Below are 17,533 nucleotides of genomic sequence, written 5' to 3'. Positions count from 1 at the left end.
TTGCTCATATCTACACTTTGTCTTAGCAGTATTGCAAGCAGCTTCGCGATAATGTGTGCAGTTTTTTTCTAACAAAATCGCTGGAACTCCATCTGGCCCAGCCGCCGATCCATTTTTAATTTCGCTTATAGCCTGCACAATATCTGCTTCATTAATATCTATATCCGTTAGATATTGAGTATTTTCTTCTCTCATTTCTGTTTCATTATTCTCATTCACAATTCTTGGCGTGAATTCACTCTTATATTTTTCTGCTAATATGTTGCATATTTCCTTTTTTTTATCCGTTAACCGTCCTTCAATTCTTAGCGGGCCTATTTCTAATCTCCCTTTATTCACCTTTTTTGCATAGTAGTACTTTGGGGTTTTTCTTGATATTTGGAAGTGTCTTTTCCTCTGTGTCCCTTTTTTTTCATTTTCTTTCGATTGCATAATCTTTTGTTCTGCATTTTCAATCTTACTTTTTATTTAAATCATTTTCCATACATTTTTTCTTTTGCAAGTTTTTTTTTCCACTTTATAATTTTCTGAAATAAGATCCTTCTGTCTCTTGGTATGCATGTCTGATGGTTATTTTTTTTTCGGTACATATTTTTCAACAATTTTTTCCAGTATTTTGTACAGTATATCCGTATTTACCTGTATATTATCACTTACGAATACATTTTTCCAATCTTTGTTCAATTTTTCATTTATTTTTTACCATTTTATATTCTTACTATAAAAATTATATTTTCCATATTCTTCCCATCGTTTTATGCTTTGTTTATCTCTGCATTCACTTGCTTTGGAATGGACTATTAATTCTATGACATTGTGGTCTGAAATTCCTGTGTTATACACTAGTATTTCTTTAACATAATTCACCTCATTCACAAATACTAAATCTAGGACATTGTCCTTTCTTGTTGGAATATGGTTTATTTGTTGCATATTATGTTCTAATAGCATATCATGAAGCTTTTCAAATTGCCTCTTATCTTTTGCACTACTATTACTCTCTTTTTTATATGTATATATACAACCACTTCTATCCATTCTTTCCAATCCACAAAAGGAAAGTTAAAATCTCTAGATAGGAGTACTGTATATTCCAGTCTTTATGGTTTCTGCATATATCATCTATTTTTTCTATTATTATGTCAAACTCCTCAGTATTTGGGGGTCTGTAGACTACAATATTCACTAATTTTTCATATTGAAATTCTACCGCAATCAATTCACATTCTGTGTTGCTGTAATTTTCATAGACTTTTCCTCGATTTATGTCTCTTCCATATATTGCGGTTCCCCCTTGTTTCCTATTTGTTCTGTCTGATCTATATGTTTGGAAACCATTTATCTGGTCATCACTGCCAGTCTCTTGAGAATACCATGTTTCACTTATATTTAATATATCCATTTTTTCAATTTGGGTAAGTTCTTCTAAGAACTCTATTTTCCTTTAAGTTACTCATGACTAAACCCTGTGCATTCATCAATATGATGGTTTGTGTTTCATCCCCATTATCTAATATTGGTGATAATATGGATTCTCCCATGTGTCTTTTCCTCTTCTGATATGGTGTTCTTTTCTTCATTTCCAGGAATTCTGCCATTAAAAATTCAACTTTTCTATCATATTTGCTCTTTCGCCTTCATATTTATTTTTGTGTGTATACCTGCATTTATCTCCATATCTGCACCAACCCCTGGCATTATAGATGCATTCTTTGTAGTTGGGCTCTAATTGTGCATATTTGGGTTGAAAGGCATCGTATCTTGGGACCTTTGGTGCATAGCGCGGTATATACTCGGCTTGTTTTTTTTTTTCTTTTTTTCATTTTTGCTTTCATTTTTCTTGTTTGTTTGCTTTTGAATTTTCTGACTTTCAATCATGGTTGCAGGATACATATTTCGACAATTTTTGTTGAATTTGCATCCTTTTCCTTCTTTCAGGTTTTTGCATATTTTTGGATGGAGATCACTGCGTTCGTCTCCATATCCGTCTAGATATGCACATTTACCATATATTTCATAATTATGGCATATCTTTGGATGCTTGTAGTAGCATCTTTCGCCAAATCTGCAATTCTCTCTTTTCAGTAAATGGCAGACTATATCTTTTTTTTTCCTTTTTCTTGCTCTTCCCTAAAAGTATGTAGGTCCGGGTAGAGTCTCTTGGGTCTATTATTTGTTTCCATCTGATAATTTATTTCTTTGTATGTTGCTGAATGAGAGAGAGAGAGAGAGAGAGAGAGAGAGAGAGAGAGAGAGAGAGAGAGAGAGAGAGAGAGAGAGAGAGACCTATATTTAGCATGAGAAAATAAAAATACCATAAATGTTCTATATAAATACACACACACAAGTCCTGGGTGTAGCGGAATGCTAAGAATCTCCCGGTTTATAGATACTAAAGGGAAATTGAAAATTGGTAATCGGAGTGTTAGAACCATGAATCAGATTGGAAAGTTACAGAAAGGAGAGAATGAATTCATGAAATATAGTTTGGATATATTGTCCTTAGCAGAACCATGTTGTAAGGGGATTGGTAAAGAAATCTTAGACCAAGGTAATATATATCTACTCAGGAAGAACAGATGAAGTTGGAAGGGAAGGGGTAGGAATGATGATGGCACCAAGAGCAGAAAAGGCATTAACAAAATGGAAAGCTGTAAATAGTAGATTGTTACTTGCGAAGTTTAAATCAAAGCAGTGCAATATAAGAATTATAGTTTGCTATTCACCAACAAATGATTCCCCTGAAGAGAGGAAGGATAAATACTATGTAAAACTGCAGAGTGTAATAGATCAGATCCAAGAGAGAGAGAGATGAAAATTGTAATTGGTGACTACTATGCTAAAGTTGGAAGGAAAAGTCAAGGTATAGGGAATGTGATAGGTGTTGAGGGTCTTGGCAAAGTTGCAAATGAAAATGAAGCACATTTTATAAGTTTTGTTCAACAAGCAATCTTGTTATTGGAGGTACTCTCTCTCAGTGCAAGGACATTCACAAAAATATATGGACTTCGCCATGTTGCAATTACAAAAGTCAATTAGATCATATAGCTATTAATAAAGAGAGAAAGAAGACTGAGAAATGTTAGAAGCTACAGATATGCAGATAATTTGGTAGTGATCACCAGCTCCTCTTTGCCACACTGGAATTAAAACAGAAAGCACCCAACAGAAATGTAGATAGAATATTTAGGTTTGACACAACTAAGCTTCTAGAAGATGGGCACAGAGAAGTCTTTGCAACTGGATGTAAGAATCGATTTGCAGTCTTAGAGACTTTAAGAAACGAAGAGCAGACAATTGATGAAGAATGGTGTGATATTAAGAACATATATCAGTCAGTTGGAAGTGAAGTCTCTGGACATGCAGTTTCAAGGAGAAAACCATGGATATCAAATGATATTTTGGGTACTCTAAAAAGAGACAAAGACATAAATTGACTGTTGAAATTTTTCGCGGAAATAAAGAAAATTACCAGGTATAGCATGCTAAGTATTCCAGTATTGATAGTGAAATCAAAAGAAAGGCCACAAATGACTTGAGAGAATATTTCGACATAAAAGCTGATGAATCTGACAAAGCTATGAATTCAGGGAGTGGCTATGGTGTAAGAATTGATCAACGAATTATGAATGAAATCTCTAATGGGGGAAAGAAGAAGCATATACCCATCAAAAAGAGAGATAGATCTGAAGTAAAGATTTAGAATCTCATTACGGTATTAATTCATTTAAGGTACAGGTACAGGTAATATAACCTCATACACCTGACAACACTGAAACTACTAAACAATTCTTCTTCATCCAAGGGGTTAACTACAGCACTGTAATTGTTCAGTGGCCACTCCAAAATCAAACCATTGTTCTCTAGTCTTGGGTAGTGCCATAGCCTCTGTACCATGGTCTTCCACTGTCTTTGGTTAGAGTTCTCTTGCTTGAGGGTACACTCGGGCACACTATTCTGTCTTATTTCTCTTCCTCTTGTTTTGTTAAAGTATTTATAGTTTATATAGGAAATATTTATTTTAATGTTACTGTTTTTAAAATATTTAATTTTTCCTTGTTTCCTTTCCTTACTGGGCTATTTCCCTGTTGGGGCCCCTGGGCTTGTAGTATCTTGCTTTTCCAACTAGGGTTGTAGCTTAGCAATTAATAATAATAATAATAATAATAATAATAATAAGCTTAGAAGCTTTGCACCTATCTATAAAGTGATAGAGTGCCCGCAAACTTATTTTGCGGAGTGAGCAACAAGGAACCAGGAACAACAGAAGATGAAGAAAGGCTACATTGGATAGAGCCACCTTGATAGAACCCTTTAGTAAGTTCATGACTAGGAGATATGAAGGGAATAATTTGATTGACATGAGGTTCTACTCAAGATAAATAGGAGAATGACAGAGATGATGAGAACGGAATATGCAATGAAAGATGAAATGTCATTGGAAGGAGAAAGGATTAATGATGTGGAATCATTTAAATATTTAGAAACTATGATCTCTAATACAGGATCTTTTCAATTGGAGTTTAATGAAAGATTAAAAAAAATGGTAAAGTAAACTTTGGATATCAAATCACCTGAAATTACATATAAAAATCAGGCAATATATCAGTTGAGTAAGATCGGTGTTACTGTATGGACATGAGGCGTGGTATGACAATGAAACAATATCCAACATCTCTAGATTTGAGAACAAAGCCCTCAGAAGAATATCGGGAGTGAAATGGCAGGACAGGCATGGGAATGAAACTATGGGAGATTACTAGAGTGCTATATGTGGACGAGGTCATGGTGAGGGGTAGATGGAGATGGTTTGGGCATGGTATTCGCAGTCCCCAAGAGAGATTAGTTCACCAAACTTTTAACTGGGCTCCACAAAGCACTAGAAGAGTTGGAAGACCCAGGCCTACATGGGTGAAGATTATGAACCGTGAAGGAGATGATGAATGGAGAAGTATTTATTTACAAACTCAAGATAGAGACGACTGACGAAATCTAACCGAGGCCCTTTGCGTTAATGGGCGCAGGAGATGATGATGATTTTAACGTTGTTACCGATATTAAAATATTTTTTATTCTTTACTCAATACTTCTCATATAGTTTATTTGTATCCTTTTCCCACTGGGTTATTTTTTCCTATTGCAGCTTTTACCTTTATATTATCTTGCTTTTTTTTTCCAATTGGGGTTGCAGCTTAGCTAGTTGTAATCAAAATAACAATGAATACATTAAAATGTATAACACGATTAATTTCATACCTGTTTGTTTTTTAAAGTATACCACCCGGTGCTCGACTCAAGCCCAAAACGTCAAGTTCGTCAACCAAATGTTACTTGTTCATACACGCCTGTATACTACACATGAAAACGTTTACTTCTTTAACTGCCGTCTTTTGTATGATTTGATTCATGAACACGAAATTGATTAGATTTTTTAAATGCTGATTATCAGCTATAATGTAATAAACAAAACAATATGTGTAGCCAGTTGTAGTAAGAAGCAATGAGCTTTTAGGAAAAAAACCTTAGGCTCGTAGATGTAATCTATCTAGTTTTAGACCCGTCAAACATCTCAAACGCTAAAGTCAAAGATGGCGGTCACAACAAACGTATTCTTTCGCTCTCAGGCTACTAAAATTACCATTTACTCACTTATTTTTATATATATTGGGATATGCTTGGCCACAGACGAAGGATATAGTATCCCGGGTGTTGGTAAGTATGCATCTTATGATAATTGACTACCAAAGATGTAAAATAGAGTAAGGCAACTGGTCCGACTAAACCAAGAGCAATGCTACTAGGAGGTAAATTCCACAGTAGACGAGGAAATTTTAGCGGACCATGTCGGTTACTTTGATATCTATGTGTCAAAAAGAGCCTGAGTTATAGGAAATAAAGAGCCTCTGTAGTTCGTTTAGACGTGTAAGATTTCAAGTTATAAGTGTAAAACCACACTTTAAAAGGGAAACTAACAAGAACACCACTTAACCTAACTTAAACTAACCTAAGAGCATTATCCTTACCTACTTACCCACCGACACTACTACGCTACCTCCCCCCTCGTGATCGCCATGAGACTGCAATATCCTTAGCTTACCCTAAGACTAAGTGTCGACCCTGTTTACGATGTTGGTCTAAACGAACTACAGTATGTTTACTCCAGAAATATATTCAATTTTATATATGTGATTGGATGTGAATGTTTAATAATCATAATCATATTTTTGCCAGTTTTGTACTAGTAGAATTCTTCCCAAGCAAATTGACTATCAATAAGCTTAGCTCGACCTAATACTGTAGGTGTGGATGGTGTAATGTGCGTATCTAGCATATTAAATAGCTAAGCCCATTCATAGGTTTTATTGTTGGTGTACTTCATGCTTAAAACTAGCTGCACCTAAGTTTTAGTGTTCTATTGAACAACCTCCTCTTGTGATGAACTATACAATTATTATGGCTTGTCTTACAATACTGTTTTCCATGTCGACATCTGTTGTCAATGTGTTTTGAGTTGTGAGGAAATTAAGGGGTTATGTACAGTCCCGTTCATAAGTGACGATACTATGTTCTTTATTATACTGTACATCCAAAAAGGTAATGTATAGAGAAGAAAAGGTTTGTTTTACGATTATATATCGTTTCCCCAGTATGTTTTCCCCACCCAAAACCCCGAGTTCCCACTGGGGGTCCCCCATTATCATAGGATATATATATATATATATATATATATATATATATATATATATATATATATTTCTGAAACTATTCATTTATGACGGGAACGAGTGTCATTTTCAAAGAGCGTAATTTTTTCTATAGGAAAAAGTAGTTTTGTTTCCTAGGTTACATTGCCCTGTAATACAGTAAAATAATACCCTGATACGTTTTTACTGGAACATATTAAAAGGGAAAAGCTAAATTGCTATAAATTCCTTATTAATTATGTATGGTTTAAATTTTAAAGCTCGCATTAAGAGTTAAATATCAGTACTAGGTCTATTGGTCTGAAAAATTTATTTTAGGTATGAGCCTATTTGACTTGTATATGATAATATTGATGAATATATATATTGGTATTTAACAGAATCATAAAGGATAAATGGAATAAAGCCACAATAATTTACTTAAGTAATGATCGGGTTATCATGCCGTCGAGTAGTGCATCCTGGTCATCCTTTTCTTGGTCGATTCTTGAGTTTATCGTCTTGGTTGAAATGTTTGATCCATGTGAATACTGTTGTCTGACTTGTATCCAATTTGCGGTTAATTTTAATGGGATGATATTCTATTTACACATTTTTATTACTGTATGATCCTACGTACAGCTACTTGAGGTTCCTGTCTTCGAGCTCTAATTACTGAATGTCACTGTATCTTATCTGACAAGTTGCAGTATTGTTTCCACAGCTTTACAGACATACCAACCTTTCGAAGTCCGAGAGACAAATTTTCTTGAGTTATTATTGTTTAGGAAGACTGTGTATAAGTGTTAGCCCCTAATTCTATTGTTCATATTTCAGAATGTTTTGTTTTATTTTAGGTAATATCGAAAATGGCAAAGTTTTTACCTGTGAAGATTTGTTTTACATTTTATATTAGATATTCTGTATGTACTGATTTGCTCTTATAATTAAAAAAGTTTATAGAAAAAATAGAAATAATTGTTTTCACTCGTGAACAATAATAAATGTACATAGTATCGTCACTAATAAACAGGAACATACTAACCATTGGTACCCTTTCCTAACCTAACATAGATTGCTATGATCTTACTGGGGATGGTGGTAGGCATGGACCTTCCCACCCTGTGACACCATCCTTACCTTAAGCTAACATTAAAAAGACACTTTTAAACATCTGACTTACCTGGTAGTTTTATATACAGTATATAGGTTAGTCCCTGACGTCACGGCAGAAATTTCAAAACTCGTGGCAATTGCCGAATGGGTAGCCAGGTGTACCACCAGTGCACCCTCTACCCAGGTACCTGGAACCATTCCAACTATTTCTCAGATCTTCCCTGCCGCCTCACCAGTGACATTGTTGGAATTTCGCTCGCTGTAGCCTGTGTTCATTGCAGTTATTTTGGTGATGTACAATTTGGCTTTGGCTTTCGCTTGTTTGGATTTGTTTTGGGATTTTTCTTGGACCCGATTAGATTTTGTTGTTTTGACCCTTGCTTGTATGATCTCTCTTTAAAATTTTCATAATGTGTGACTCTTCCTCTAGTATTAGAAGGTGTGTGAGAGGTTGTAAGACCCGGCTTGCTAAAGCCTCTTGTTCCCCACTCCATTTGTGTGAAATGTAGAGGTAAAGTGTGTGAGTTGGTTGATCGTTGTGATGAATGTGTTATTTTGTCTGAGAGTGATTGGTTGGAGTATGACCGCTACACTTGTAAGCTTGAGAGGGATAGGATCAGAAGAAGTAAGAGTTTATCTCCTTCTTCTAGGGATTGTTCTCCTCCCCGTGTCAATGAACGTATTGATCCTTCCCCTGTAGTGGTAGTTCCAGATCCCACTACTGTTAAACCTAATGAACCAACCCTAAAGGACATGATGGTGGCCATTCAAGCCCTGGGCGAGAGAGTGGAATCGCTCGCAGCGGACATGACTAAATTATGGTCCGATGTCAAGGAATTAAAGAGTGCAAGTGTCAGTGCTATAGGTTCAGTGAGATTAATCAGTGCAGTGGAGGGTGCGCCTGCTCGGACCTGTCGTTCTCCTAGCCGTAGACCTCTTCCAAGCTCCCCAACCCCTGGGAGAAGGAATGTCGACAGGCGAAAGGAAGCGAGAGGCGTTAGCGACCGAGCAGTCGTCCCCTCGAGCATTCCTGTTGACGTTTCCCAGGACACTCGCCCTCGCCATGGGAAAGGCGAGGTAAAAGTGTTTTTGTCCTCATCGGATGACGCAGCGCCCAGATGGGACTGGCGTCTTACATCTAGACCTCTGAAGAGGAAGATTGCCGCTGTTGAGGAGCGTCGTGTTTTGACGCCTCAGGCTCCAGGTTGCAGCCATTGGAGCAGTCCGGAGCATTTTCCTTCCTGTTCCGAGGAGTGTTCTCCTGCCAAGCGCCCTTCTACGTCGGTAGGAGATAGAAGGAAGTTGGAAGCTGTCAGGCGTCCATCCCCATCGGTTGGAAGACAGTTATCGGAGGCTGGCATGACCTCTAATGGCTACCTTCCAGCTTTGCCAAAAGATAATCGAAATAAATAACTATAGGTTTTCATTAGTTAGGGAAAGTACAAATTATCTGAATTTGTCATCTTTCTGTCTAATGAACTATATATTTTTAAATACTGTATTAAACTTAGCCGGTGAATATATAATAGCTGACGTCTCGGACGGCTCGACAGAAACACAAAAACTCTCGAGCGATCGCCATGAAGGTTGCGGGTGTGCCCACCAGCGCCAACTATCGGCCAGATACTGCATATACATGTAAACAGCCTCAGTTCTTCTCTGTCGGTCTTGTCGACAAGTTGATTCCGTTACTCGCTGTTGACCTGGAGTTTTCGTCATTCTTGGTGAAGTACTTCTTTTTGGTTTTGAGCTTTCGCAGTGACAGGTGTTTTTCTCTTCAATTAAAACTCTTGAACCCTTTTTTGGATAGCGTTTATTGTTGATGACTTTGGGTTGTTTTTGGATTTTCTTTGACTTTTCAAAATGGCTGACCCTTCTCCTATCCCTGGACCTAAATTTCATAAATGTAGGCTAATGCTAGGGATTGTAACAAACGTCTTCCCAAGGCCTCTCTCGACCCACATACCGTGTGTTCTAATTGCCGGGGTAAAACCTGCCAATTAGGAGATCGGTGTGATGAGTGCGTGGTACTTTCGGAATTCGACTGGCTAGAGTTTGATAAATATTCTCGTAAGCTTGAGAGAGATAGGGTGAGGAGAAGCTCCTCTAGGTCGTTGAATTTTTCCTCCTCCCATGCCCCTGAACCTAATCCTTCCCTTGTAGTAGTTGTTCCTGAACCCTCTACTAGCACTCATGAACCATCCATGCGGGATATGTTGCTTGCCATTCAAGCTTTGGGCGAGAGAGTTGAGTCTTTAGCATCGGACAGTAATCAACTCATGGCGGATGTGAATGTGTTAAAGTGTCAGAGTGCCACATTAGAAAATCGTGGGGATAAAGTGATTAAGTGCGCAAAGTGTTTTTAGTGTTGCGACCGAGGGTTCGTCTGTTCGTGCTTGTCGTTCTCCTAGTCCGAGACCTCTTTCAGGCTCCCATGCTCCAGGGAGAAGTAATGTCGTAGGACTTATGGGGACGAGAGGCTTTAACCAACGAACAGACGTTCCCTCTATGGTATCGGGCGTGTCTCGTCAAGACCGCCCCTACCATAAGACGAGCGAGGCTGTTTTCTCCTCGTCATCCGAAGGCTTCTCGCGAAAGAAACCTTGGAGCAAAGTTTCTAGACCCTTAAAGCGGAAGTCAGTCCCTTCAGGACAGGTCCAGCGTCCTGGCTGTAGCCATTGGGACAGCTCTGACCCTGTGCAGTCATCGGAAGACTGCTCGCCGCTTAAACAAAAGCGTAACACGGGCTCCGAGAGTCTCAGTAAAGGCAATGTTTTGCCGTCACAGACGTTACCATCGTCTCGGCCCGTACCGACTCCCGTTGATCCTAAATGGGTTGTCCTGCAGGATATGCAGAATAAGCTTGCCTCCCTTATGGAGGAGTATACCGTTGAGCAGGTTCACGATGATCCTCGCCGTTACGCTGATCGAGATCCTGGCCATCAGCCGCCCAAACGAGCCTTTACTCGTCCTGTTGACGTTACGAAACGTGATGTCGGTAGTTTGTCACGTCAGTCACGTGACTTGGAGCCTCACTCGATGCAGTCCCGTGTTGACTTTCAGCCGCTGCCGCAGTCTCGTGTTGACGTTCAGCCGCTGCCGCAAGCTCCTGTTGACGTTCAGGGCGTTCGCCAACCAGCTCAGTTGCCTTGTCTTGACGTTGAGCGTCAAGCACCGCAGTCAAGGGTTGTTTTAACTGCTCAATCTAGGCAGTCAAGGCAGTCTCGACTTGACGTCGAGCGTCCTCCCGCTCCTGTTGTTGTTGCTGGTCAGTCCTTTCAGCAGTTACATGACGTAGCTTCCTTGACTGCTACTGATGCTCCTTTGCATGTGGACTTAGCTTGTCAAGCATTGCCACCGCGGTAGGTCTCTCCCTTGCTTGAGACTCATCAATTGTCGGACGAGGTTCTTTCAGATGAGGATGTTGCTGATCCTCCACCTACTGATAATCCTTTGGATGTTTTGTCAGACGTTGAAGAGCCTAAGGCTGCGCAACCTTCTATGGATTTTAAGAAAATCATGATGATTTTTAAGGATCTTTTCCCAGACCATTTTGTTACTGCTGCTCCTCGTTCGCCTCCGTCAGAGTTTGCGCTAGGCTTAGCTGCTGCCAAGCCTTCTTTTACTAAGCTAGTGCTCTCTCGCTCTTCTAAGAGGGCTTTACGTCTACTAGGCTACTGGTTGGTTACCAGGAGGAGTTTGGGGAAGACGGCCTTTGCCTTCCCTCCTTTTAAACTAGCTTCTAGAGCGAGCGTCTGGTATGACACGGGAGAAGTTCTCGGCTTGGGAGTCCCTGCCTCTGCCCATGGTGACTTCTCAAGCCTCGTAGACTCTCCCCGTCGCCTGGCCATGAGACGCTCTAAAATTTGTTGGTCCTCCTCGGACCTTGACCATCTCCTTAAAGGGGTTTACAGGGCCTTCGAAGTTTTTAACTTTTTAGATTGGTCTCTAGGAGCATTAAGCAGGAAGATCTCGTCTACCGACCAGGATGTTTCCGTGCTTATTATGTCTTGTATGGACAAAGCCATCCGCGATGGCTCCAATGAGCTCGCCGCCACCTTTACGTCTGGAGTCCTGAAGAAGAGGGAAACCCTTTGCTCTTTCCTTTCAGCAGGAGTTACTCCCTGTCAAAGATCGGAGCTTCTCTTTGCCCCCTTATCGGCTGCCTTGTTTCCTCAACAGCTGATCAAGGACATTGCTGCTTCGCTTGTACAGAAGGATACACATGACCTGATGGCTACTTCTGCTCGCAAGGTAGCTCCTTCTTTATCTTTTGTTGTGAGGCCCAGAATCGATACTCCTGCATCTAGGTTTATCCCGCCTTTTCGTGGCAGAGCCCCCAGCAGGGGAGGCGCTTGTGCCGACGGAAAGAGAGGCAAGAGGAGAGGATCCAAGTCCTCCCGTGGCAGAGTCTGACTGCCCACGTCCTCAGACAGCGGTAGGGGCCAGACTGAACAACTTCTGGCAGGCCTGGGATAAGAGGGGTGCAGACCAAGAGTCTGTGTTGTTGCTCAAGGAGGGGTACAAAATACCTTTTGTACGCAGACCTCCTCTAGTAACAGTTCCTCTAGACCTCTCTCCCAGGTATCGAGAGGAGTCAAGGAGACAAGCTCTACATCAACAGGTGTCTGTTGCTAGAGAAGGGAGCGGTGGTGAAAGTCTCGGACCTTCAATCACCGGGATTTTACAACCGTCTCTTCCTAGTCCCAAAGCATACGGGAGGTTGGAGGCCAGTGCTGGACGTCAGTGCGCTCAACGCTTTTGTTACAAAAACAAAATTTACGATGGAGACCACGAAGTCCGTCCTTGCAGCGGTCAGAGAGGGAGACTGGATGGTCTCTCTCGACCTGCAGGATGCGTACTTCCACATTCCTATTCACCCAGATTCTCAACCGTATCTGAGGTTTGTTTACAGGAATGTGGTGTACCAGTTTCGAGCACTGTGCTTCGGCCTCAGCCCTGCTCCTCTCGTGTTTACGAGGCTCATGAGGAATGTGGCAAAATTCCTTCATTTGTCGGGAATTCGAGCCTCCCTGTACTTGGACGACTGGCTTCTCAGAGCATCGTCCCGTCATCGCTGTCTGCAGGACCTTCACTGGACGTTGGGTCTGGCAAAGGAGTTGGGACTGTTGGTAAACTTAGAAAAGTCTCAACTGATTCCATCCCAGACGATTCTCTATTTGGGGATGGAGATTCGCAGTCTAGTTTTTCGGGCTTTTCCGTCTGCCACCCAAATAGAGCAAGCCCTGCTCAAAGTCCGACTCATGCTGAAAAAAGACCGTTGTTCAGTAAGAGGTTGGATGAGCCTCGTAGGGACTCTGTCATCCCTGGAGCAGTTTGTCTCGCTAGGGAGACTTCACCTTCGCCCTCTCCAGTTCCATCTAGACTCACACTGGAACAAGAGCAAGACTTTAGAAGCTGTGTCAATCCCGGTCTCCGAGCCAGTAAAAGCATGCCTGAACTGGTGGGACAGCAACATAAGTCTGAGAGAGGGTCTGTCCCTAGCAGTCAAGAACCCAAACCACGTGTTGTTCTCAGACGCGTCGGATTTGGGTTGGGGAGCGACTCTGGACGGTCGGGAATGTTCGGGTCTTTGGACGTCGGATCAGAAGAGCATGCACATCAACGGCAAGGAGTTGTTAGCGGTTCACTTGGCCTTGATGAGTTTCGAGAGCATTCTTCGAAACAAAGTGGTAGAGGTCAATTCAGACAACACCACAGCATTGGCGTACATCTCCAAGCAAGGAGGCACTCACTCCCACACACTGTTCGTCATCGCAAGGGACCTCCTCATCTGGTCAAAAAATCGAGGCATCTCCCTGTTGACAAGATTCATCCAGGGGCACTTGAACGTCTTGGCAGACTGTCTCAGTCGGAGAGGTCAGGTGATCCCCACGGAATGGACCCTCCACAAGGACGTGTGCAAGAGTCTTTGGGTGACTTGGGGTCAACCCTCCATAGACCTCTTTGCCACCTCGTTGACCAAAAGGCTCCCGACCTATTGCTCGCCAGTCCCAGATCCAGAGGCGACCCACATAGATGCGTTTCTACTGGACTGGTCTCACCTGGACGCGTATGCATTCCCATTGTTCAAGATCGTCAACAAGGTACTGCAGAAGTTCGCCTCTCACGAAGGGACAAGGTTGACGTCGGTTGCTCCCCTCTGGCCCGCGAGAGAGTGGTTCACAGAGGTACTTCAATGGCTGGTAGACATTCCAAGGAGTCTTCCTCTAAGGATGGATCTCTTACGGCAGCCCCACGTAAGGGATCTTCATCAAAGCCTCCCCGCGCTTCGTCTGACTGCCTTCAGACTATCGAAAGACTCTCAAGAGCTCGAGGCTTTTCGAAGGAGGCAGCCAGAGCGATTGCGAGAGCTAGGAGAGCTTCTACCATCAAAATATACCAGTCGAAGTGGGAAGTCTTTAGAGACTGGTGCAAGTCATCATCCATTTCCTCTTCCAGTACCTCTGTAGCCCAAATAGCAGACTTTCTCCTACATCTGAGAAATGTTCGCTCCCTCTCAGCGCCCACTATTAAGGGCTACAGGAGCATGTTGGCATCTGTATTCAGACATAGAGGCTTAGATCTTTCCAATAATAAAGATCTCCAAGATCTCCTTAAGTCTTTCGAAACCTCTAAGGAGCGTCGTATGGCAACTCCTGGATGGAACTTAGACGTGGTCCTAAGGTTCCTAATGTCCGACAGGTTTGAGCCATTACATTCAGCCTCCCTGAAGGATCTCACCCTCAAGACGCTTTTCTTAGTGTGCTTGGCTTCGGCTAAAAGGGTCAGTGAGATCCATGCCTTCAGTAGGAACATCGGCTTTTCCACAGATAAAGCCACATGTTCACTTCAGCTTGGTTTCTTGGCCAAAAATGAACTGCCTTCTCGTCCTTGGCCTAAGTCATTTGATATACCTTGCCTATCAGAGATCGTAGGCAACGAGCTTGAAAGAGTACTGTGTCCAGTTAGAGCTCTTAAGTTTTATTTAGCTCGTACCAAATCCTTACGAGGTGGATCTGAGGCCTTGTGGTGCTCAGTTAAGAAGCCATCATTGCCTATGTCTAAAAATGCTTTATCGTATTTTATTAGATTTTTAATCCGAGAGGCTCATTCTCACTTGAGTGAGAAAGACCGTTGCTTGCTTAAGGTTAAGACGCACGAAGTAAGAGCTATAGCAACTTCCGTGGCCTTTAAGCAAAACCGATCTCTGCGAAGTATTATGGACGCGACCTTTTGGAGAAGCAAGTCGGTATTCGCTTCATTTTACTTAAAAGATGTCCAGACTCTTTATGAGGACTGCTACACACTGGGTCCATTCGTTGCAGCGAGTGCAGTAGTGGGTGAGGGTTCTACCACTACATTCCCTTAATTCCAATATCCTTTTAATCTTTCTCTTGAAATGTTTTTAATCTTGTTTTGGGTTGTACGGAAGGCTAAGAAGCCTTTCGCATCCTGTTTGATTTGGCGGGTGGTCAAATGTCATTTCTTGAGAGCGCCCAGATTAAGGGTTTTGATGAGGTCCTGTTGTATGGGTTGTCGCCCTGGATACTTCAGCTCCTGGGAGTCTTTCAGCATCCTGAGAGGATGGCTGGGCTTCGTGAGGAAAGCGGACTAACAAGGCAGAGTAATCGTCAGAGTCAGCTTCCTTACCAGGTACCTATATTTATTTGGGTTTTGTTATGATATAACTGTCAAAAACTCTAAGCATATACTGTACGCCTATATTGTATTAATACTGGTCTCTACCCACCACCATGGGTGTGAATCAGCTATTATATATTCACCGGCTAAGTTTAATATTTAAAAATGATATTTTGATTATAAAATAAATTTTTGAATATACTTACCCGGTGAATATATAAATTATAGGCCCTCCCTTCCTCCCCGATAGAGACCCAGCGGAATGAGAAGAACTGAGGCTGTTTACATGTATATGCGGTATCTGGCCGATAGTTGGCGCTGGTGGGCACACCCGCAACCTTCATGGCGATCGCTCGCGAGTTTTTGTGTTTCTGTCGAGCCGTCCGAGACGTCAGCTATTATATATTCACCGGGTAAGTATATTCAAAAATTTATTTTATAATCAAAATATCATTTTTCAGATCTTAAAAAACATATTGAAGAAGATAGTAAAGAAAAGCATAAGCTGGATGAGCCTGTTGCATTTACAAATGGTAAAGGTAAGTTAGAGCAGTGGCTATATCTGTATCATGCAACATTTAAAACTTTGCTTTGTTCCGTAACTGACATACAAACCACGCTATTTAATAGGGGTTATTACTTTCGGCGTAGCTGAAATGACGAGCCATTAGAATTTTAACGAGGGTTTACTGCCCCACCGCTAGTTAGCGGGGGGTAGGGAGGGTAGTCTGCTACCCCCCCCCCCTCACACACACCTGTGCTTGAGCTCACTTTACTTTTGGATCGGAGCGAGAACGGTTGTTCCTCTCTTTCTCTCTCCTCGCCTATTTTGGACTGCCATTAATTTTTGTCTTTTTACTTACTTTTTCTTATACTTGTAATATATATATAAACATTCTTTATGTTTATGTATATATTTGTGTATAGAAATGTAGTAAGTTTTCTTTTCAGTGTTTGTGCTGTGTGTGTGATGTACGACAACGACACTTGCGTAGTAGCAAGGCCACCACAGTTCCCCTTAGTGGGGAACGACCTCTCCCTCTCTGGTCCATCGGTCATCCCGTCGGCATATATCCGTTAACTCGGCCGCCGCAGGGAAATCGTCATCGCCTGGACCCTCTTCATTCATCTATTATCTTCGCTTTTCCTCTTTTCACATTGGGAAACTTGGATTCTCAGCGAAGGGAATGTGGCCTTTTTTAGATTGACTACGGTCTCTCTCTACTCGAGGTCGTTCACCTTTACTACAACTACAGTACGCACTATTACGGAAGCTCCTTTCCCGTTGTAGGTTAGGTTACCATTCCGTTTGTTTGTCTCAATTATTTTTAGTGAAATCTAATTGTATTTTAACTTTTCAGTTTTCTCCGTGGGGAACACTTCCCTTCGGGGGTTCAGTGGTTCTCACTATTAGTGAAAATTCTTAGATGATTTAGATAATTATAATTCTGTTATAATTCTGTTTTTATTACAGTTACTCCCCCCCCCCCTTCTCCCGTGGATGTCATCTGGGGAAGGAGGGCGCATACTTAATTCTTATTTTATGTTATTCCCTCAGGGTTCCTCTTCGGAGTTCCTCCCTAGGGAATTTCTGTTAAAATAATTATTTAATTTTATTTTCCCAGTTAACTATGCAGTTTTTCTTCGTTCGACTAAAGAGTGCCAACGAAGCAGAGCTATCCTGTTCATGCCTGGGGATTCTGCTGTCGCTGCCGTCCCTCAGAGGACGTCGTCATGGGCGTTATCCCTTCTCTTAGAAGTACTCCCGTGACAACATGCCAGCACTTCAGATCATCTTAGAATGCTAAAGGAGGTTCACCTCCAGGGGTTGGACAACTTCCCTTCCAAGGGAGGTTTCCTCCCCAGGTGTGAGGTTTTCTTCCTTCAGAGGGAGAACTTCCCATACCTTAATAAATTCATCGCCTTCGACTACTGTTGCTGCCCTTCGGCCAGACTTTTCTCCCCCCTTGCCGATAGCCACGCGCGCGCGGGCCAACATTCTGGTATGCGAGTACGCGCCGACGATCTTTTATTTTCGCCCGCATGGGCTCTTCATTCTCATCCTGTGCAAGCACGCAATCTGATTCCTG

The 17,533-nt window shown here is 41.8% G+C and overlaps 1 protein-coding gene across 4 annotated transcripts in view; it reads left to right on the top strand.

The window, feature by feature from the left end:
- The window catches only part of Nemp (Nuclear envelope integral membrane protein), a 177,038-nt gene that overhangs the window by 97,741 nt on the left and 61,764 nt on the right, over positions 1–17,533 (top strand). For 2 of the 4 annotated variants that reach the window (XM_068366972.1, XM_068366971.1), the window contains exons 1-2: positions 5,575–5,712; positions 15,905–15,982. In XM_068366972.1, the coding sequence (XP_068223073.1) occupies positions 5,589–5,712; positions 15,905–15,982 (202 nt within the window). In that variant the 5' untranslated portion in view covers positions 5,575–5,588. Of the gene's footprint in view, positions 1–5,574; positions 5,713–15,904; positions 15,983–17,533 lie in introns of those variants that run through there. The other 2 variants (XM_068366974.1, XM_068366973.1) reach the window with 2 other exon arrangements.

The sequence above is a fragment of the Palaemon carinicauda genome, chromosome 44 (genome assembly GCF_036898095.1).
Source record: "Palaemon carinicauda isolate YSFRI2023 chromosome 44, ASM3689809v2, whole genome shotgun sequence".
NCBI lineage: Eukaryota > Metazoa > Arthropoda > Malacostraca > Decapoda > Palaemonidae > Palaemon > Palaemon carinicauda.
This window is presented reverse-complemented; position numbering and strand designations above follow the sequence as displayed.